At 43.6% G+C, this 23,451-nt stretch overlaps 1 protein-coding gene and 1 pseudogene across 1 annotated transcript in view; both read right to left on the bottom strand.

Annotated features, from left to right (window-relative positions):
• Window positions 1-4,205: 4,205 nt before the first annotated feature.
• Window positions 4,206-23,451, bottom strand: part of DOCK5 (dedicator of cytokinesis 5) — a 200,110-nt gene continuing 180,864 nt past the window's right edge. The window contains exons 45-51 of the mRNA XM_081812900.1: window positions 21,556-21,639; window positions 20,750-20,887; window positions 18,789-18,955; window positions 10,800-10,968; window positions 9,981-10,119; window positions 8,861-8,964; window positions 4,206-8,282 (exon numbers count right to left, since the gene is read on the bottom strand). Coding sequence (XP_081669026.1) covers window positions 8,178-8,282; window positions 8,861-8,964; window positions 9,981-10,119; window positions 10,800-10,968; window positions 18,789-18,955; window positions 20,750-20,887; window positions 21,556-21,639 — 906 coding nt within the window. The 3' untranslated portion in view covers window positions 4,206-8,177. The remainder of the gene's footprint in view (window positions 8,283-8,860; window positions 8,965-9,980; window positions 10,120-10,799; window positions 10,969-18,788; window positions 18,956-20,749; window positions 20,888-21,555; window positions 21,640-23,451) is intronic.
• LOC115937295 (U2 spliceosomal RNA) lies at window positions 15,825-16,003 on the bottom strand (annotated as a pseudogene).

Here is a 23,451-nt window from a genome sequence, read left to right as displayed (position 1 = left end):
ATGTAGATCTTATGTTTATTAAACAACTTAGAAACACACGATCTGTTATATCTCCCCAAGACTTTTTTGTTTGTGTTTTTAATTATGTTATGTTAATCACCATACATTACATCATTAGTTTTCGATGTAGTGTTCCATGATTCATTGTTTGCGTATAACACCTTGTGCTCCATGCAGTACGTGCCCTCTTTAATACCCATCACCAGGCTCTCCAAGACTTTCTAGTGCACAAAAATAAATGGATCTGTTCTTTCTATATCGATATTTTGGAAATTAAGATATCAAAAGCATAGTGAAATTCAGCTAGTAAAATCAACCATGATATATTTTTTGCTCATGTATATTTTAGGAAAGTCTGATTGAAGAGGAAACTGGGCAGAAGAGGATTTAAACCCACTGAACCAGAAGGATTGACAAGTATAATTCTGATGTTGAAACTTGTGACTCATTTAACATCTGTAAATTGTGTGAATTTCAGATATGCTTACGCTAAATTCACATATTTCATGGTGAAGTGCTGTGTTGTGAATAAAGTGGCATAAATGTTAAGTCTTCCTCTAAGGCAGAACTCTGGTGGGGGAGGGGCACCACAAGCCCACAAAGGGGAGAACTTCGAGTGTGGGGCTAGGAGACAGGAGAGAACATAAAGCTGACATTATTGTTGACTAAAGAAATCTGGCTCTCCTCCGCCACCACCCTGCCCCAAGAACAGTCACCTATTGGGCCGGGCCCCCAGATCTGACACAGCAACAGTTTTCTGTGGGGTTGTAGCTTGATTTTTGACTATACTCCACAGAAGTGAGGCCATGGCCATTTCTCCCACTTGAAAAGCACTTCCCTTCCCAGACTGCCTTCGGATCCCTTTGGAAGTTAACTGGAACCTGAGAGGCCTCGGGAGAGAGGAGGCTGTGCTGGGCCCCAAGTCCAACGCTCCTGCTGCTGCATGGGGTCCCCTGTGCTCACCACAGCCAGCCGTGCAGGTGGAGGCCTGGGACCCGGGCCTGAAAATAATAGTGTTCATCTGCCAGATCTTGGTGACCTCTCTTGAGAAAGGCTTTGGAGCATAGAGTCTGTTGAAGACAGAATTCAGGTATTCCCGTGCACCCTGGTCAAGTAATGTTGCCACCATTCACTCTCCACAAAGACCAGCATCAGGTTTGTGCAGGGACAGATGCATAAACATTTTCCTTAACCCTCGCAGTGACCTTGGAAATTAGCAATTCTTGTCTTCCCTTTAGAAGGAGGAGACGATGGCTTAAGGGACCCACTCAGTTCCTTCGGGGTACATGGGCAGGGCTCCTACCATGCACTAGGAAGAACAGCTGATGGTATTAGACTGGAAAGCCAGTATGTATTTTGTTAGTTGGTTATATTTTGTTAATTGGAGCTGAAACAGGATCCTGGGGCTCATGTATCGCCTTCATTTACTGGGGGCCATTTCGCTATGGGGTCCCAGACACTATGACATCAGTTCTCAATTATCCTCCTAACTTCCAAGTGATTATGAGACCATTTGAAAAACTCAGATTTCAGATAAGTTGCCTGATGTCACAGCGACAAACTGAGCCTATGTTCACATGGCAACAATCGGGGCCCTTGCCCTGTTTCACTCAGACAGACAGTACCTTCCTCCTCCTCTCCCTGCCCCTCCATCTCAAAAAAGGGTCTGTGTTAAGGAATTTGAACTAGGGTCAGAAATAGTCCAAAAACCCTCCTTTTTTAATACAGATCAGCACAATGCTAGATTCCCCAAATATCTCCATTTGAAGAATCTTTAAAACTCAATCGAAGAACTTCCTTACTCCTCCTTTTTTTTTTTTTTTAAAGATTTTGTTTATTTATTTGACAGAGGGAGACACAGTGAGAGAGGAAACACAAGCAGGGGGAGGAGTGGGAGAGGGAGAAGCAGGCTTCCCGCTGAGCAGGGAGCCCGGTGCGGGGCTCGATCCCAAGACCCTGGGACCATGACCTGAGCCGAAGTCAGACGCTCAACGACTGAGCCACCCAGGCGCCCCCTTACTCCTCCTTTAATAAAATTAAGCAGAGATGTAGTTCACAACCTACTTTGTGGAACAAAAGGCAAAACTGCATATTTTCACTAATCAATACATACAAGGCAGGGGCTTCCATCTGCCAATCGCTCAGTAACTATTTTTTGGTTTTTAAAAACAATAACATTGGGGCACCTGAGTGGCTCAGTCGGTTAAGCGTCTGCTTTCGGCTCAGGTCATGATCCCAGGGTCCTGGGATCGAGCCTCCCATCGGGGTCCCTGCTCAGCAGGGAATCTGCTTCTTCATCTCCCTCTGTCGCTCCCCCCTGCTTGAGTTCTCTCCGTGAAATAAATAAATAACATATTTAAAAAATAAAATAAAAAATTAAAAAAAATACCATTTACAAACTTTATGTTAGTTAACACATTTAAAAGAACAGGGTAACACTTATTTTTTAAAGATTTTATTTATTTATTTGAGAGAGAGGGAGAAAAAACGAGCAGGGTTTAGGAGCAGAGGGAGAGGGAGAAGCAGACTCCCCGCTGAGCAGGGAGCCCGACGCGGGGCTCGATCCCAGAACCCTGGGATCATGACCCCAGCCAAAGGCAGATGCTTAACTGACTGAGCCACCCAGGCACCCCTCAGTCACTTATTTTTTACATTCTGTTGGAGTCTGTGGGCTTCCCTGAATGGGCTACAAAGACGCTCATGCAGCGACCTGATGTGGATGTGAGAGGCTCAGGATGGCATCCAGGGGTTTGCGACTCACATGAACATGTTGGGTATTTGATTCTCGAATGGCCAAATGCCAAAGGAGGAGAGTGCAAATGACCCCTTTATAACATTTTACACATCTTCCTGGATTTGAAGAACTCTCTACAACCTCAACGCAACTTCAAAAAAGGGCCTGTAGCCTTTTAAAAGGGTGGGGAAACATACCAAAAGCTCCCTTTAATAAGTTCTCAAATATCTTTCAATGATCTAGCATCAAAAAGAGTGGCTTGAAGATAGACTATTTTAGCAACGGGTTTAGAAGTTGCAGTATCCTGGAGGTGACTGGGAAAAACCCAAGAATCACTGTATGAAATAACAGCGCTTATTACATTTTGACAGTGAATGGTGCTCTAAAGTAGTATTTTTCACTGGGGACTGTAGATCCAAAATGATTCCCCAGGCTTACTGATTCAGTCTTGGGGGCCCAAACCATTTGCATGTTTAACATGCCAGGGATTCTTATGTACACAGTGGGGGCATATTATTGCCCTGAAAAGCAACAGATGGCAGATGTTTAAAAGCACTGGGACATTTTCTTAAACGAAAAAAAAAAAAAAAAATCTTAGGCATAAGCCCAGGACTTAAAACAGTGTGGCTATTCTAATTGAAGTGTGGCCCTCCCCTCTCCCCAGTGCGACACACCACCAGCAGGGAGTTTAAGAAATGAATATCCAGGGCGCCTGGGTGGCTCAGTTGGTTAAGCGACTGCCTTCGGCTCAGGTCATGATCCTGGAGTCCCTGGATCGAGTCCCGCATCGGGCTCCCTGCTCGGCAGGGAGTCTGCTTCTCCCTCCAACCCTCCCCCCTCTCATGCTCTCTGTCTCTCATTCTCTCTCAAATAAATAAATAAAAATCTTTAAAAAAAAAAAAAAAGAAATGAATATCCATTTTGAACACCGATTTTCTCAGGGTGTTATTTCCTCTAAGGTAGTGGTGATTTTCAGCCTTGGCCAAACGTTGGAATAACACTGGGGAGATGTAAAAGGAATATGGTGTCTGGGTCATGCTCCCTGCTCTTGGAAATTGATTTAATTGGTCTGGGGTGTGACCTCTTCCCCGGTGATACTAAGGTTCAACCTAGTTTGAGAACTGGTTCCTATCCTTCCCAAGTTAAGTTACTAGCTACTCCTTTGATTTCCCTTTGCAGTGAATGAAGAAACAGCCCATCGCATTAAATGAATTGTTGTCAGAAGCCATCAGCTCCGATGCCAAAGGGATGCATGGACAGGGGTTGAGGGGAGGGAAGAACCAAATGGTCGGCGGTTCTTCTTGCTTCCATGACCCCACAGCACAAGTCTAAACTAACAGGACCTGTAATAATGACAGGAGGCCAGAGGGACTGGGTGTGATGTGTCACAAAGGAGGTGTCGATAAAGAAAAGTTCAGGAATGATTTCGTTTCTTTAACGTAAGGGTAAAAACAGACTAAACACGATAAGCTTCAAAATACATTTCCATTTTTAATTTAAAAAATAAATAACAGCAAATCTGAACAAAATTTTTCTACTTCAATGCACATCTTCCTAACAGTCCATGTTTGAAACCCAACTAGTTTACAAAATCCTGGCAACCGAGCCTTTGACAAAGTCTGGATGAATAACTTACAAAATCTGACTAATAGATGAGTTTAGGCAGCATATGTGGGAGACCAGCACTGGTCAGCCTGAAATCATCAACTTAAAGGAAAACTTTTTCTTTTTGTAGGTTATAACTGGTGGTTCCATGCTCAACCCACCCAAAGAGGAACTTACCTTTTCCAACTAATTTTAAAATCCCACTTGGTCAATGGCATGTGGGCCTAAAAGCTGTTGTACGGAAACTTCGTTGCCTTCGGATTCTCTCTTTCTCATTCACTTAGAATCAAAGAAAGCGAGGGCCGAAAGGATTCTAAAATCACACAGCTTCGGATATACATGTTTTACATGAGGAAAATGAGGCCCAGGGACTGACTATAAATCGACTTGCCAAACGGTACATGGTCTTTACTGTCCTGTCCTGTGTTGATGGTGGGGTTTTTCCCCTTTTTTCATTATACCCGAGCAGTGAAAGGAAGGAAGGTACAGCTATGAATGGCCTTCTAAATGCCTTTTGCAGAAGGACAGCAGGGACATGAGGGGCACTTCTGGGGTTCTGGAAGTAGTCTCGGTCTGGATCTGAGAGGTGGCGATGCGGTACACGCCTAGGTCAAGTTTCATCCATCTGTACCCCTAAGATTTGTGCACTTGCCCATATGTATGTTAAGACATCCCTCAATTTTAAAGGAAAAAGGCACCCCATGATCTGGGGGCCAGTAGAGGGGAAGCACTCCCACAGCTTGGAAAAAGTTAACAAAGGTAGATTGTTATCTCAAATCCCGCTTTATCTCTTGTCTTAGGGATCTGCAGGGTCTCCCTGACGGGCGAGAAGGACTACAATTCTGCAATCCACATGGGAGGTGGAAGAGGGGAGGCCCATGGCCCAGCAGCCGTACTGAGGGTTTCACTTTCTCCTGGTCCTACTCTCTTGCCAACCCCACAGCACAACACAGTCTCTGCATACCAGGCTGTTCCCATTGGATACACTGAATTGCCACATCCTGAGAGTCTCGTATGGTGTCTGGCATTCAATAAGAGCTTAATAAATGTTGAATAAAACGATTCTTGAAAAAAAAAAAATCTCCAAGGAAGACAAGTCACCAGAACAGAGAGAAAGAAAATAAGGGATTAAAAAAAAATCCCATAAGGTTGTGACATCCACAAAGGTTGTGACAGTTTGGGGGCTACTTTCAATGTCCTTCAGTACTCCAGAGTTCTTATCAAGGGAAATAAAGACCAGTTCTTTCCTCTTTTATTCCTGGCCCCTCATCTCTCCTATATGCAATGTAATCATAAGGCATTTCCTTGCAGTCTTCCTCTTTGACTTCAGGACAGACGTGATTTATGATCTTTTGTCAAACATGACTCTTTCTGACCCAATGCCTTCCCCCATGTTCCCTGTAATCTGGTATCCACACCATTACCTAGAATCCTTTCTATTCAGGCAGGAGAGACTTAGTATTTTCATTAAGATAGAAGGGGAATCAGTTGGAAAAATGTTCTGTTAAAAAAGGGAAGGTACTTGGGCACCAGCGTATCAGACTTCCCCAGCCCCTGATCAAAGACCACACTGCAGAACTCACTTGCACTGCTCTGAAGGGTCATGCTTGAGGTTTGGTATTTTTTGTGACCAGCTTACATCTTTCTATTTGAAAGGCAGCCTGAAAAATCGGGTGAGTGAGACCTACAGATCCCCGCTAGCCAGTCTGCGAGGCAACTTCTCAGAAGCTGCTCTGGGCTCCACAGAAGCCCCATATAACCTTTCCGTTCCTTCTCTTCGTTGAATTCTTTCCACTAAAATCCTTTTTGGTTCTTATTAACACTTCTTCTTTAGTCATAAATAATTATGTAAGAGATTCTAAAAGATGCCATTTTTTTTTTTTAAAAGGGATTGTATGCGCACAGCTAACTTGCACTCACTTTCCAAATTACCTCAGGGGGAAAAAATATCAATAATGCTCTTAGAGAATTCCAGATCTTACTCAGGCCGAGCAGAGGAAAGGACGGATCATTTCGTTCCTACTACTCCACACAGCCGATCTTGTTTGAATCTCATCTGTGTGGCAGGTACTGTTCCCTGTATCAGAAGGGGAAGAAATGAAGGCTCAGATGATTGCAAAGAATTTAGGGGATTTGCAAAGTTAACAGATGACACAGCTGGGATGGTCGGAGACCAGATGGTTTACTTCCAAAGCCCAGCTTTTCTCTAGTCTATCCCTTTGAAGGTTCCCCTGAGTGGAGGTGAAGAACCACCTTTTCCTCACCACTTTTAAATATGCACACTAACTGCTTGAGGATTGCTGGCCACGTCTTTCCCTGACTCTCTGAACCATTAGAAGGTCTCTTCTAAGAAAGGTGGTATTGAAACGGGTACGCAAAGAAGCAGGCAAGCAAATCCGCATTCTCAGAGGTGAAATCTCTTTCCTCTCTCTCTCTACCTTGGGGCTGGGTAGGTGGGGAAGGGGACTGGGCCCAGTTACCAAAGGGACTCTGGTGAGCTTCCCCACGTGCTGACCTAGGGGATCCACATAAAGCTTTCTACTTTGCCATAAATGTCAAAGTGGTATAGAAATACCCAGGACATTTCCACTGTTGTTCCAACTAGGGGTAGGTATTCATCATGGAGTATGTCAGGGTTGTCTTCTTGATCTAAGTGTTATCTGGGGATAGAGCCTCAATTAGCAAGCTGCGTTGTTAGTAAGAATCTGTAGTCAGATTTTCCGTTTTGTCTACAAAACGAGGGGGTTGTTTGTATGAACTTTAAGGTCCTTCTAGCTCAAAATGTCTCCAACCTTGTGGGGTTTGTGTAGGTGTATGTAATATTTGATCATCTAAATCACCCCATTTCTTCTTCCAAAAGGACTACTGACTTAGTACCATAAACATGTAATCAAATTAATTCCACAATCATGAGGAATAAATAATCAAAGGGAGATATTGCACTGTATTCTCCAGGGTAAAATCAGGGGGCAGAGAGGGGCCGCTGAGCCATCCAAACACGATCTGGAAGAGAAGCGGCTGAACCCGGGCTTCGAAGTCCCTTCTGTCCAGTGATTTGCACTCAGAGGAGGTAACAGGGCAAGAAACTGTGCAAAAGAAAGAGCTTCAAGAGAGTCTGTAGCAGGAAGGAGTGACTCGGTGTGGTGACAGCCAGGGGGTCAGGAGTGCGAGGGCCTCCCAGGAGGGTTCCCACACCACACGCAGTAGCTGGCATGGGGGCAGACGGGAGCTCAGACCTCACAGTCGAGTCCATGTGTTTTCAACAATGATGACTAGTCACACATGAAAGTAGCCCATCTTCATTACAAAGATGTTCTTTTCCTTAAAGGAGACACAAGCAGACTTCAGGAAGATAGGATTATTTTGGCTACCAAAGTCCCTGATGCACGTCTCTTCCAATGTTATTCAGGGCATGGTGTGTCCACGTGAGAAAACCAAGTCTCAAGCATAGCTTTTCACAAGCAAAGCAAGAAATCCTTCCAAAGTGGAGGTTCCTGGGGTTGCTCCAAGACCGCCATAGAAGAACGTAGCCAGGCTTCTGTAGGCTGCGGTGGCCTCTGCGCTGGAGGCGGAATTTAATCACGGTGAGGAGATATCTCTCCTTTGAGAAACAGAGGACCCGACCAATTCTGGAATTCATGTGGGCGGGCGGGAGGAGATGTGGCCTTCGGCCTCTTTCAGAGAAGTCTTTCAAAGAACAACCAGTTTTGAGCTGGTACAGCTGACCCCAGATCAGGAAGGGGGTGGGGGGTCAGCCAGAGGCCCTGGGGAATGAGGACAGGGCCTCCTCTCAGCTGTTCAAGGTGTTCAGAGTTCCGGAGACAGGGCGGCAAGATCCTTACTGGGATCCGGGCTCAGAAGAAAGGAAGCCAGATTTCCGAGCTTTGGGAGGTGGTGGGGGTGGGGCTTTGGCTTCTCTGCGGACCGGAAGCGGAGGGGCAATCTGAGGGGGCAGACACAACGGAAGTCAAATGAGTCTTATCTTTCCTCCTGATTCGCTTTCTCCTCCACATTTCTGACACAGTGCTTTCGCTTCTAACTGATCCATCTACGCAGCCTTGGCAAGGAGAAAAGGGAAACAACCCTCATTTAACTTCCCTTGTTCTCCTTGGGTTAATCAGATATACACCAAAATGTTATATCCCCAACACTTGGGCTCTTGGCATATCTATAGATATGCCATTGAACGAATGCAGGAAACCCATCAGAGGCCATTCCAGAATGACTGTCACTCACTCAGAAGGAGTAAACTCTTCACATGTGAACCAGAACCCACTGATTTCACTCACCTGTACCCAGGGTGAGGTACGGAGAAAGGCTCTACCTTCGATCTGATGAAAAGGTCTGCCTGTATTGCGTTACTTCCCATTAGAAACTCCCCTATCTTTTTATGGTTGCAGGCATGAGTCAAGAAGCGATCAGAGCGACAAATCTACAGGAAACCCGCCTAGCAAAAAGCTTGGAAAACCAGCTTTGCGCTCCTGCGAGTGGGGCGCTCTGACCCCAGCCGCTGTTCCCTACCTCCGCGGAGTTCCTCTGGCTGCTCTCGTAGGGCTTGCTTTTGGGGGGAGGGGGAGGCGGGACAGTAGTAGTCATCAGCCCATCTGTCTGCAAAGATGGGGAGCCTAGAAAGGAGACAAAGTAGATGAAGGCAGAGAGAAGAATTCATCAAGGAATCTTACAGAACCTCTGCCTGCCATTTTAGCACCTAAACCAACCTGGCCAATCAAATTGCTAAGGTGATATTCTATAGTTTCCATGGACAGAATGGAAACGTCCTCTTGGCCCTCATGACAAATACAGCACTGTTTGCTCACCAGAAGCTTTCACAAGAAGTTCTGAAGTAAAAATCCATCCCCACCCTTTTTTTTTTTGCTTAGAGTTTTTACTATTAAGCTGGAGAAGAAGACATTTTCTAGAACTTAGATATGACTCTATTCTCTGATCTATCCCAAGTGCTTAGAAAAAAATGTCTGTCACAAAGTAAGCGGTCAATAAATACTGGTTAAATTTAACTGAGCCATCTTAGTTTGATCATGTAAAGGCTGCAATCTCCATTTCCTCCAGGACACCTTAATTCTCTCTAACTCTTGGTTGACTCCCATGTCCCATGTGGCACGATGATTTACCCCTCCATTCTTTGTACCAAGGGTACCTCGGAATTCTTCTCAGGACTTGTGTATTGCTGATTCCCCAGGCCTGACTGTAAGCAGTATATGGAATGGGTGTATTTCTTATCCTTTTTTCGGACCCTTTCCTATACAAGGACAGGGCTACCTACTCAGTAGTTTGTAAGTTACTTGCTTCCTGTCTGGTCCCCGTCTGGCTCCACCTCATTTATACCTTCACAAATGGAAAAGGAGTCGTGAGACCCTCTGGGTCACTCTACAGAGAAGGTTAATGAATCCTAGTGACCCAAAGACTCCTTGTCGAACTCTAATTTTGCTATACCCTCTACCATGGAGTGAGCCAACTTTATAATAATCTCATATACTGTGTGGCTGTTCTGGCCAAATATGGTCCAGATCCATACACATACTCCTTTCCCTACTGAAGCAAAGAGAAGGGATATACCTGTATCTCTCTACATCTCTGTGTGTGTGTGTGTGTGTGTGTGTGTGTGTGTGTATATATAACTTACTTAGGGTCCTGGTGGCTTTAGGAGTGAGTGGAGGTGGGCTCAAGGGCGTTGACTGAGGAGGTGAAGAACCATGAAATGGCGTCAGCCGATTGTCCGACAACTGGAGACTCTTTGGTCTTTGCGCTTTTCGGGCTGGGCTCTAGTGGGGGGCGGGGTACAGCAAAACATCCTTGCGGTGAGAAAGGCTGAGCTCATCAACACTCCAAACAACCTCGCCTGCTGAGCACCCACGTGTCAGAGGGCAGATTCCAGAAGCCGCTCTTGAGCTTCCCGCACGGTCATGCGGCGAGCACGGCGAAGACACTGACGGGGATTCACTGGAGCCGACATTCTCTCCTGGCCGGCCATGAGCCTGATTCTGAGCACGGTTAGACCGTGTTATTTGGGCTGGAAAGGAGCCACCCTGATTCTCAGGGAAGGCTGGTCTTGCCACCCTCAACAACTTGCTGTGGCTCATGGAAGAAGAAAAAGCACTTTTTTTTTTTTAAGTTAAAAGAAGAGAAATGACAATGTTTGGACTGACTCATGGAACATTGTGGTGAGAACCACAACTCCAAGCATCAGCCCACATGTTTACATTGTGGGTACAAGATCTTGCACCACTGCTGATTTAGACACTCAAATTCTCCCTTTGTGCTTTTGTTTTGTTTTGTTTTGTTTTTTAAGCAGTCTAAGATCAGACACTGTCACAGGCTGCCTGCCGGGTGTGACTCCCAGCTCTGCCGTGAGGCTGTGGGGAAAGCACTAGCAAGTCTCTGGTGCTCCTCAGCTTGTCCCCCCCTCCCCCACCCTGACCCCCTGTTGTTGTTGTTGTTTTACCATCAGATCAGGTTCTGGCGCTTTCTCTGCAATGACCTGGGACTTGCTGAGGCTCCAATCTTTTCTCTTGAACTTGCTGATCCGGTTCTCACTGTCCTCTTTGAGGGGCAGATCTTCAACTCTGGCACCTGACGAAGCCCTGCGCTCCATAAGTGGCTCCAGGATTGACCTATCAGCCAAGGGCAAGGATGGAATCACAAAACACTGACCACTTGACAGTCAAAATGTACTCCCACAAGACCAGGGATTAGGACTCCTCAACCTCATCCTGGCCTGTGACTTCCCTCTCAGGTTCTAAATCTGAATTTCCAACTGCCAATTAGACATCTCAAGGTATCCATGAAATGAGACCATCAAAGTATGAAAGGAAAATATCTTTGAACATTCATCTTATCCCAGGAAGAGAAAGTCTTATTAAATTTACAGGCAAAGATAGAATTCATACAGGAAAAGATGAATAAGCAGCTTTAGACAGTGGAGAACAGCACATGTCCCAGAGACAGACAACCTGTGTTCAAATCCTACCTCTACTTACCTCTTGGGTGATCTTGGGCAGAAAATCTTTTCATACCTCAGTTTCTTTATCTGTCAAATGGGGACAATAATAGTACCTACCTCATAAGGCTATCACAAATGCTTAGAACAAGGGTCTAGCATATATGCATGCTCCTGAAATGCTTTTATTACTATGACAGATTTTCAAGCACCATAGTGAAAACTATTTTATTCAAGAATCATGATTAGGGGATGCCTGGGTGGCTCAGTCGGTTAAGCGTTTGCCTTCGGCTCAGGTCATGATCCCAGGGTCCTGGGATTGAGACCCATGTCGGGCTCTCTGCTCAGGGGGAAGCCTACTTCTCCCTCTTCCACTCCCCCTGCTTGTGTTCCCTCTCTCTCTGTCAAAATAAATAAAATCTTTTAAAAAAATGTCTTTAAAGAACCACCACCCTAAAATATACTTAAAAAAAAAAAAGGATCATGATTAGGTGCTAGATAGAGAGAGGAAGAGTTTGATGAGAAACAGGATAGTCTCACAAGATTTCCCCATAGATTACTTATTAACTACAAAGGAAAAAATAGTAACTCAACAGAAAAGAAAATGGACAAAACTTTAACCACATACACGGTCAGTTAACATCACCAACGGGGGACAAATGGACATAATGCACTCCTGGATATGATACCTAAAGGGACACAACATGACACAAAAGTCTGTAACTTGACTCCTAAGCACAAGCACACATAAGACAAACCCAAACGAAGGGAAATTCTATAAAATAACTGGCCCATAATCTTCAAAAATGTCAATATGATGAAAGACAAACTAAGGAAAGGCCAAACTACTTCAGATTAAAGAAGAATAAAGAGGTGTGGCCAAACACAGCATGTGATCCCGACTGGGTCCTGTACGAGAAATTGCTCTGTATAAAATACATAGTGGGACGAACCGACAGAACTGGAATCCAGGTTAGAGTTTGCAGTATTGCATCAATGCCAAATCTCCTGAATGGACAGGCATAGGTAGTACGCAGTTATATAAGACAAGGCGTTTGCTCTTACAGCATGAAGGAAGTACGTAACCTGCTCTCAAATGGCGGAGTGGGGCTGCTGGGGGGGGAGACAGAGAGGGAGTGACTATAGCCAAATGTAAAACCAAGGAGGGTTGGGGCGCCTGGGTGGTTCAGTCGGTTAAGCGTCTGCCTTCAGCTCAGGTCATGATCCCAGGGTCCTGGGATCGAGCCCCGCATCGGGCTCCCTGCTCCGCGGGAAGCCTGCTCTCCCTCTCCCACTCCCCCTGCTTGTGTTCCTGCTCTCGCTGTCTCTGTCAACTAAATAAATAAAATCTTTAAAAAATAAATAAATAAATAAAAATAAATAAAATCTTAAAAAAAAAAACCAAGGAGGGTTAAAAAAGATCTTATACCTTTATGATGGGTATTGCTTAGAGCTTCTGGATGGGTATTCAATGAGCCTTGGTTGATTAAAAATTGATAAGATTTTTGCTCCATAAAAATAGAAAACTTAGAGGAATGAATAGGCAGACGACAGAGGATTTTTAGGGCAGTGAAATTATTCTGTATGATACTACAGTGGTGAATACTTGTCACCATATATCTGTGGAAACCCGCAGAATGTTCAACACCAAGAGGGAACTCTATCGTCAACTATGGAGTCTGGATGACTGTGATGTGCTAACATAAGTTCATCAGTGGTAATGAATGTTCTGCTCTGCTTTACATTCTTAATCCTGCTGTGAATTTAAAACTGCTCTAAAAAATAAAGTCCATAAAACACACACACACACACACACAGACAAAAGCTGTGGTATGAAATAAGACAACATAAAAACAGAGATGAGCTCTTAGTATTTAAAAAAAACACAATAGAAGCTTCTGGATGCCTGGGTGGCTCAGCCAGTTAAGCGTCTGCCTTCTGCCTAGGTCATGATCTCAGGGTCCTGGGATGGAGTCCCACATTGGGCTGGCTCCCTGCTCAGCGGGGAGTCTGCCTCTCCCTCTACCCCTCCCCCCTGCTTGTGCTCTCCAATAAATAAATAAAATCTTTAAAAAAATAAAAAGTAAGAAAAATTGAAGCTTCTATTTGGCAGAAAGCATCATTAGTAAACTAAAACTATCTGCTGACCCTATTTTAGATGGCAAATATCTTTAATATATAAGACATTTTTACAAACCAAAAGGAAAAATATGTGTAGTTCAGTTTTTTAAAATAGTCAAAGGACATAAATAAGTATTTTATGAAAATGGAAATCCAAAGAATTTTAAAAAGTTAGTGTCACAAGTTATCAAATACTCAAATATTAAGACAAGATATCTGGAGGGGGCAAAGATCGTGAAAAACTCCCATGTGTCTATCACTCAGTGTCAATAATGATAACCCATGGCCATTCTGCTTTCTTATGTACACCTAAGTCACATTCCTTGCCCCTCACTGGATCAGTTGGAAGCGATTCTTAGACGTCATACCATCTCATCCATAAATAGCTCAGTGTATACCTCAGTGAGGCAAGGACTCACTTCAGAACATAATTACACTCCCATCATCCGTCCTACAAAAGGAATAATTCCTTCATTTCATTGAACATCCAATGCTTACATTTCCTGATTGTCTCATAAATTTTTTGGAAGTGGCTTGTTTGAATCAAGATCCAAACAGGATTCACTCGCTGTGTTTGGTTAAAATGCTTAAATCATTTTAAGCTTTTAATATTGCATGGTTTCCGTTTCTGCAAAGTGTGTTTACCTTGCTCTGTGAAGGTAAAGGGAGAAAGTTCCAGGGAAGTCTGAGTGAGGCTGAGCCCATGCAGTCACACTGGGAAATGCCTGTAGATGGTGGTTTCTTTTTTTTTTTATTTCAAATTATTCCCTCCTTTTCTATTATTTTTTAAAAGACTGTATGGGCTTTTAATTTTTTGGTATTTTTCTTTCTTTTTTTTGAGAGAGAGAGAGAGCTCGTGAAGGGTGGGGAGGGGAAAGGGAGAGGGAGTGAGAGAATCTTCTTTTTAAAAGATTTTATTTACTTATTTGAGAGAGACAGAGACAGAGAGAGCAAGCGGGGGGAGGGGTAGAGGGAGAGGGAGCAGACTCCTCACTGAGCAGGGAGCCCGATGTGGGACTAGATCCCAGGACCCTGAGATCATGACCTAAGCCGAAGGCAGATGCTTAACCGACTGAGCCACCCAGTTGCCCAAGGGTGAGAGAGAATCTTAAGCAGGCTCCATGGTCAGCACAGAGCCCAACACAGGGCTCGATCTCATGACCCGGGGATCAGGACCTGAGCTGAAATCAAGAAGAGTTGGACACTTAACTCACTGAGCCACCCAGGTGCCCCTTTGGTATTTTTCAATGATTTATATTAATCATTGCCACTCATTATTATTTATCTTAACTCTGTACTGGTTAAAGAAATATAGAACCAAATTCCAAAAAAGACTAATTATTCTTAATTTTTTTTAAGATTTTATTTTTTAAGTAATCTCTACACCCAACATGGGGCTTGAAGTTACAACCCTGAGATCAAGAGTTGCACGTTCCTCCGCCTGAGCCAGCCAGGTGCCCCGAGACTCTAATTATTCTTAAAACCAACTAAGCCAAATCAGACAAACAAACAAGATCACCTCAAACAGTAATTGGTCAGGGAGAAAGAAAACCACCACCCCAGATTATATGGAATCAATTATAACTTTACCTCAGAGACTGAGAATGAAGGCTGTGGGTCACTAGGTCGATAGTCAAAGACGCGGGTTTCACTAGGGCCTAATTAGGAACCAAACTAAACCATAAAGTAACTACAGTGTGGTCCCCCGGGGTCTGTGTTATTTTTTTCTCATAATGATTACTTCAGTGATTTTCCTGAAATATCAAAGATTAGTTTTTTTCTAAACAATTTTGTTCTGGGTCCCGAACTTTGCTGGTGCTCTAAGCATGGACTTAGTTGGCCTCCTGATTTCCCTTAACTCTATGAGCTGTGTTTCAAAAAGTAATTCTCTTTCTGTGCCTTGGCCTACCATTTGCCAGACAGGATGGATACATTCTACTTTCTTCCAATAGAGAACTGGCCCTTTACAGATGGTACCCCCAATAATCATCATGAAAGCATTAATAAATATTGTGGTATGACACTGGGAATGGGAGACTCAGGGTCATTAGCTGATAATCAGTTTGAGCTGCTTTAAAGAAACATCCTAAATAATGTTAGAAAATAGTATCAGTGACTTCTCACTGGGGAAATTTGGGCAAGGTCAATAACCCACCTTGCTTGGGTTGAGGCATGAAGAGGGCCCCACTCACCTGTTCTCTGTTTATTGTCCTGAGTGTCAGCACTCATGGTGTATCTCTGATGTTCAACAGCTGTTTCAGATCTTTTCTTTTTTTGAGTGAGGCCATTTATTTAAGAAAAGAGTCTCACTGAACAGAACTTTTATGCTTTCACAGAGTAGGTAGTATCTCTTAATGGCATTAAAAAAACCAGAGAAGAGAAAAATAAACGAATCAAAGACTATCTAATATTTATTGCACTAAGGACTAAAAATAGTGCAAATACCCAGTACTCACATTGCATATGGCACTGCATATCGGTATTTGTTTGACATCAGAACTGTAATGAATTTCATCCTCTGACTAGGGAATGTGTACTTCTAGAAATGCATCCTACACTTGATCTTAGCCAAAAGGCCAAGAAGGGATATGAGACTGCATCCTAAATAACTGGAAAGCTGTCTGTACACGTATGTTTGGTACAATTCTTCATAATAAAACTGCATTTTATATTGACAGAAGCTACATGTTTTCATATGAAATTTATAATGATTACTTTGCTGATTACCTGTTCAGAAATAATGACAGAGCTTAAATATTTGATAGTAAGAGAAGGATTAATTATGGTGCGTTCATAGGATGCAATGGTAAATAGCCAACAGAAATGATAAAAAGGGTATGTGGGTGGCTCAGTCTGTTAAGCCTCCAACTCTTGATTTTGGCTCAGGTCATGATCTCAGGGGCGTGAGACAGACACCTGCATGGGGCTCTACGTTCAGCAGGGAGTCTGCTTGAGGATTTCTCTCTCCCTCTGTCCCTCCCCACCACCCCCTCCCCGCTCACACATGCTCTCTCAAAAGAAAAAAAAATACTCATCATGTATATTAAATTAAGCAGCAGGTCACAAAATGGTACGTGCGATGCATTTCCAATTGTATAAAATGTATATATGCTTTTTTTGTTATATAACTAAACCTTAACAGTGGTTACTTCTGAGTGATGATGTGATAAGCATTTTTCTTTTAAGTTTCTAGTACTTTGAAAAATTTCTACGTGTACATATATTAAATATATAATTAGTAAAATACTGTTTTATAATAGTATTTTAAACAGAAAGAATACAACTACAAATTCATTTTTTAAAAATATCTTAAATTTGAACATATGGGAAGGCAGTCCATGTTTTTGGCAAGAAAGGTTTGACATCAAAAAGCCATCAGTCCTCCCAAAGTTAGTCCAGAAGTTTTATATGATCCCAATAAAAATAGCCATAGGATTCCAGACAAGTGAATCCAAAAGTGAGCAATGAGTAAAAGTTGCCAGATAAATTCTGAAAAGGATAACTAAAAAATAAAAGCCTTTCAAATCTACAGTAGTTAAAACTATATAGTACTAGTATATGAACACACAGGGAGATGAAAGAAATGGCGGGGGTGGGGAGTCTGCAAATAGACTAAGGAACATATAAAAATTTGATTCTGTAATAAGGTTGACATTTCAAATCAGCAGAGAAAAGATGGTTTGCTCACTAAAGGTTACAGGGAAAACTGACTAGTTGCATGGCCAAAAAAAAAAAAGTTGACTTCATACCTCACACTTTATACTCATAAATTTCAAAGATTCACAGATTGAGTGGTGAATACTGAAACTCTAAAATTAATTTTTTGCAGCCTTAGAGTGGGGAAGGCCTTTAATTATATAAAATCCAGAAGCCCTGAAATCCAGCATCAATTTATTTGCATAAAAAAAGCACAACTAAATAAAAAATGAGAAGCAAAGTCAAAAGAAAGGAGAAACTGGAGGATGCATTTCAACGAATATTAGACAGAGAAAATAGGCATCAGACAGAGAAAACACAAGAGAAACATGTACCCAGGGGGAGACGAACCATGAGAGACTATGGACTCTGAGAAACAAACTGAGGGTTTTAGAGGGGAGGGGGGTGGGGGGATGGGTTAGCCCGGTGATGGGTATTAAGGAGGGCACGTACTGCATAGAGCACTGCGTGCTATACACAAACAATGAATTGTGGAACACTACATCAAAAACTAATGATGTATGTGACTAACATAATAAAATTAAAAAAAAAAACAGAAACCTGTACCCAAAATACTTGACCACAGTTTGCAGAACATAAAATACAAACAGCTACTAAAAAATGAAAAGCAGCTCAGATTCACACAAAACAAGAGAAATAAAACCAAACCAAAATGAAACCCTATACCATGAAAATATTCTCCACCTATCAGATTGGCGAAAATTAAAAGGGCCAATAATACACAATTTGGGGTGTGGGGGTGATGAGGCACCCTTGTATGTTGCTGGTAGGACTCTAAATTGGTATAATGTCTGTGGAAGTCAGTTTAGGAATAATTTTGAAAATTGCAACCATAAATGTTCGACAAAACAATGTCACTTCTGGAATTTTTCTCATATGGATATATTTGCATATTTACAGAATAAATTGTTTTTAAGCTTATGCACGGCCACAGTGCTATGACAGCCAAAGATTGAAAACAACTGAACATCCACCAATAGGCACCAGTGGAATGTGTCAGGGTGCAGACATATCCCAAGATGTCTGCACCTCAAAGAAAAGATGAGGCTCTCTACATTCTGAAATGGAATGATTGTCAAGACACAGTAAGTAAAAAGAGCAAGGTAAAGAAAGTATTACGTTTCCATTCATATAAAAAGAAAGCGTGAGGAAAAATATATATTTAGGTGTTGCTTGCTGTGTATGAAGAGCTGTTGGAAAGGCACCAAGAACCTAAAGGCTATCACTTGCCTCCGCAGAGGGGTACTGGTAAGGTAGAAGTCAAGGACCGATGGGTGGTTTTTCATGAGAGATCCCTTTTGTACCTTGGAATTTTGTATCATGTAATTATATTACCTGTTTACAAAATAAATATAAATTTTAGAATTACTTTTGAAAATTGATTCAGATGAAAAAAATCAGACTATAAATTAATATGAAAAAAACAAATCAGAATGTGATAGGGTGGGTGATAGGATGTGACAGGATGATGGGTGATTATCATCTCACGAGGAAGACAATGAGAATGATCCAGAGGCTAACAGCCATATACTCTGAATTATTTCCCTTATAACAGTGATGCATCTAGACTGACCAAGGCTCCCTTTGGCGACAAAAGGCAAAGGTTAGGCAAATTGCACCCCCCACCCCACCGCCAATTAAAAATTGAACCCTTACCCATCGGATCCTGGTCTGGAAGGAGCATTATCGGATGAGTTAGAAGAGGTGGAAATCACCGAGGAAGTCACTGAGGTGATGGACAATCTCCGCAGCGTAGATGACATGATGTAGGGTAGTACAATAGACCCTGTGCGGCTTTGCTTCCTCTCAGTCAAGGTGGGTGGCTGAAGAATACATGGCATCTCACGGTGAGCTGGCCTGGAACTCAGCCCATATGGCCTGGCACACCCCCATCCGTTTGGGACCGCCATTTGTATTGGCTGGCACCCACTGCTGCCTCACTCGTTAAATATCGCAGCTACTCCTATTCTTAAGTATAAACACAACTAGGTTAAACCTACCTTGTTAAGACGAGAGAAAAATTCCCCATAATTTGCTGCCAGCCACATAAGAGAGAAAAAGCAAACTGTTCATTACCCCCCAATAGAAGAGCAAAACCCTCGGTCTGCTTCTCCAGTTTAGCTTCTTTCAGCCACTAGAAAAATAGAATACTGGCCTAATAGAAAGTTTTAGATCCAAACTGTAGACCTGATGCTTAGGAAGTAAATGGTGAATCTTAAGAAGTAAAGGAACATTGATATTGATCTGCTTTCATTAGAAATGTCTCCAGTAGGACTGATTGCCCCAACAGGCCACCGTATCAAATTCACACGCAACCACTGGCCTGGATCTAATAAAAACTATTCACTAGGTGAAAGTCACAGTCCTTCCCATCTAGGAACTTGTGTAAAAGACAAATGTTCCTAGGGAAAAGCTCTAAACTGGCAGTAGGTTGGGAGGTTGGACATGACTGAACACTTGATTAAAAGCAATGATCACAAAGATACTCTGGAGAAAAGGGTAGTAAAGACGGAGGTGTGGGAATGGGAGGCAGGAGGGCTCAAAAGGAATTTCAGAGCTTTGACCTAAGGAAAGAGAATTTGAAAATCAGGAGTTCAAGAGTGAGACAGTTATCATATTAAAAAGAGGAGACATGGGGCGCCTGGGTGGCTCAGTCAGTTAAACATCCGACTCCTGGTTGTGGCTCAGGTCATGAGACCGAGCCCTGTGTCAGGCTCTGCACTCAGCGGGGATTCTGCCTCTTGCTCTCTCCCTCTGCCCCTCCCCCTGCTCATGCACGCACAGGCTCTCTCTCTCAAATGAATAAATCAATCTTAAAAAAAAAAGGAAAAATGAAGCTGCATCCAAACACTTAATCGACTGTTGGAGAGAAAAGGTTATTTATTGTTTATTCTTTTATTAAGTAACCTTTATGCCCAACGTGGGGCTCGAACTCATGACCCCAAGATCAAGAGCTGCATGCTCTACCAACTGAGCCAGCCAGGCGCCCCAGAGACAAAAGGTTATTGAGCGCATGTACCAACCCACCCAACTTTTTGGGAAGAAGAAAACTGTCACTGGGAGAACTGTGTTAGAACTGTTGGAAAAAATGATGAAATCAGCTGTACGCATTGTGAAATGCACTTCACCATTCTTTATCCCCTTCAAAGGCGTCAACAGTGGAAACCTTTCATCAAAATGAAAAATAAACACTAGGAAAATCACTAAGAATTGGGCTAGACGGGACAGGAATGATCAGCGTCTGGGAGCAGGAACGTCCCAACTGCTAGGAGAGTAGCGTGCACACTGTGGGCCCAGACCAGCGGCCTCAGCCCCACGTGGGAGCACGTGAGGAAGGCAAACCCTCGGGCCACTGTAGACTTCTTATCAGAAACTCTGGAGCTGTGGTCCAGCGGTCTGTGTTTTTCAGGTGGTTCGGACAGTCACTCAAGTCTGAGAACCCCTCTGTAGCACGTCACTGTTAGAAGGTCACCAAAAGCTCACCATGTGCTCTCCTCCCTGCCCCTGGTATTTCCATGCTGCACCATTTTGACTCATCTGGCAGCTGAAAAACTCCGCAAGATCAAAAACGGTCAAAGAGACCGAAAAAATCAATAAGCTCCTTAGACAAAGCCTACCAGCGTTATGACACCGTAGAGCTTTTCCACTTTCTCCTTGAGTTCCCGGAAACAAGAAGACAACCGGTCATGCAGTGGCTTTAGCTGCTCTGTCAGCTTCTCCCCGTGGATGCGGATCCCCTCTGTCAGCAGGGGCATCTGAACAAAAGGGCATGAGAGGAAGGGAATACGGTTTAGGAAGAGGGATACTTCAGATCCAGAGGCTGGGCGAGGATGGAGGTGGAGACGGACAGGTAAGCTGGCAGACACAGCATGGACCACATGAGAACGCTACTTCTCCGTGTGGGGCTTGGGCACTGGCCGCCCTTGGGTCAAGGACACAGGGAGACACACAAGGAGACAAGCAGGCCCTCAACTGGGGAAGGGCTGACAGCCCAGACAAACCCACCTGAGCCCGGGGGCATGTCTGTGGCTAAACCACTGCTAGCTTTAAACATCAGGCTGAATCGGATGGCTGCATTTTCTACCACTGTTCACTGAAGTAATGAGAGAGAGAGAGAGAGAGAGAGACTGAGGCCAACATGGCTCAGCTGGAAACACAGCTCAGCAAACCAACTTGGGGACTTTAATCTCTTCTCTAGGAGGGTCCCTCTCTGCACTGTAGAGTCTAACAGAATGCTATTCCTAGGGTCACTCTGCCAAACAAAGAGGTAGGCTGTGATTCCAAAGAGTAAAAAACAAAACAAAACCCCCTAAAAGCGGGCTTGTAGATTTAAGCCCTACAGAATATCTTGGGGTTGTGCTCTGTGGCACCCCATGGAGTGCTGCGGAAGGCTGTCTGGCCACACTCCTCCCACGACACATACCTGCAATGCTATCAGTCGTTTTAGCAGCTCAATCTTCTCCTGGTCTTCGGGATGCTCCTGCAAGTACTTTTCTGTAAAAAAAGCCTAAAAGGGGAGCACATGTGAGTATTAATTAGAACACGTTCCTATCTGTGTATTTGACCCGCGAGGGAGGAGAGCCTGAAAGGGTGAAAAATGTGTTCTGTTCTGATAAATCAGGAACATCTAAGTAAATACTCATTCATTTCCTGGGGCAGCCCTTATGCCATAGTGGACAATTCTAAAGGTATGTGCTATTTTGTGGTTTTTCTGGAATTGTGCAATGCCTAATCAAAGTACCTTCTCAACAACCACCAGACACACACAAGTGCACAGACCAAATATCATCAGTAGAGCAGAATGGCATTCAGTGAAATAACTTTCCCAAAGGACTAAGGCCAATGGCAATCCCTAAAGGTTACTCATTAAAGTGTGCAGTTATTATAAAAGAAAAAGCAAAAAATTAGTAGGCTGGATATGGATGATAGTTCTCCTGCTCTATCATCTGATATAGGCTCTATCACATTTTTTTCCTGTATTAAGTAAATATTAATATCCACATTTTCTCATTACTCATCTATCTAAAAGGCTTTTTTGAGGACAACATGAGATATAGATGTGAAAATGTCTTATAAGTAAATTTCTTAAAGATTTATTTATTTGAGAGAGAGTGCGCATGGGTGGCGGGAGGGGCAGAAGCAGAGGGAGAAGCAGGACTGGGGCTCGATCCCAGGACCTGGGGATCATGACCTGAGCTGAAGGCAGATGCCTAACGGCTGAGCCACCCAGGCGCCCGATTCAATGTATCTGAAGTCCTTATAAAAAGGGGAAGTTTAGACACAGGGAGAACACACTGTGAAGAGGCACGAGGAGAACATGGTCATCTATAAGCCAAGGAATATTCACCAACCCCTCAAACTAGGAGAGAGGTGGGACCAAATTCTTCCTCACAGCCCTCAGAGGGAATGAACCCTGCTGCTACCTGGATTTCAGAAAACTGGCCTCCTGAACTGTGAGGCAATCTATTTCTATTGTTTTAAGCTGCCCTGTGTGTGCCTTTGTTCTGGCGGCCCCAGCAAATGAACGCAACAAGGGATACAAAGACATGCGGGCCTGCAGGCCCAGTATCACAAACAGGAAGCCGGGCAGCACATCCGGAGAGCACTCCTTCTAGCCAGATTCATGTTTAGAGAGAAGTGAGTGAAAAAGTCGTATTGCTTAAAACCTCATCCACCTCACCTTCCAAATACAAGCAGTTTAAATCTTCAAAAGTTAAAAAACAATTTCTGATATAAGATAAAATGCACCGAAATTCCCAAAACATTGGTTGAGTCAAGAAATATTGGAGCAGGGTGCTCTGAAATTCACTTTTTTAGGAGAGTCCTGCCTCGCGACAGAAAGGGGCTGATGGATTACAGCAAACAGCTCTTGGGTTCCTATCAGGCAGGCAATGATTAACGGCCTGCTTTAAGACAGGTTGCCTGGATAGGTAAGTGATGATGGATTCCCCAATGGACTGCAATGGGGGTCACTGGTGATCAAGGAGTTTACCTTTTTCTTACGTTTAGAAATGCACACACTCATGCATATTAATTAAAAGTACAAACTAGCATTTTAAGCTAAAGGTCTTGAAATTTATTAGTTTACATACCCTACATTCCCTCTTTAAAAATTTCAATGAGGGGCGCCTGGGTGGCTCAGTCGTTAAGCGTCTGCCTTCGGCTCAGGTCATGATCCCAGGGTCCTGGGATCGAGTCCCACATCGGGCTCCCTGCTCGGCAGGAAGCCTGCTTCTCCCTCTCCCACTCCCCCTGCTTGTGTTCCTGCTCTCGCTATCTCTCTCTCTGTCAAATAAATAAATAAAAATCTTTAAAAAAA

This window comes from Leptonychotes weddellii, chromosome 2 (assembly GCF_054177405.1).
Source record: "Leptonychotes weddellii isolate Sample4059 chromosome 2, ASM5417740v2, whole genome shotgun sequence".
Lineage (NCBI taxonomy): Eukaryota > Metazoa > Chordata > Mammalia > Carnivora > Phocidae > Leptonychotes > Leptonychotes weddellii.
This window is presented reverse-complemented; position numbering and strand designations above follow the sequence as displayed.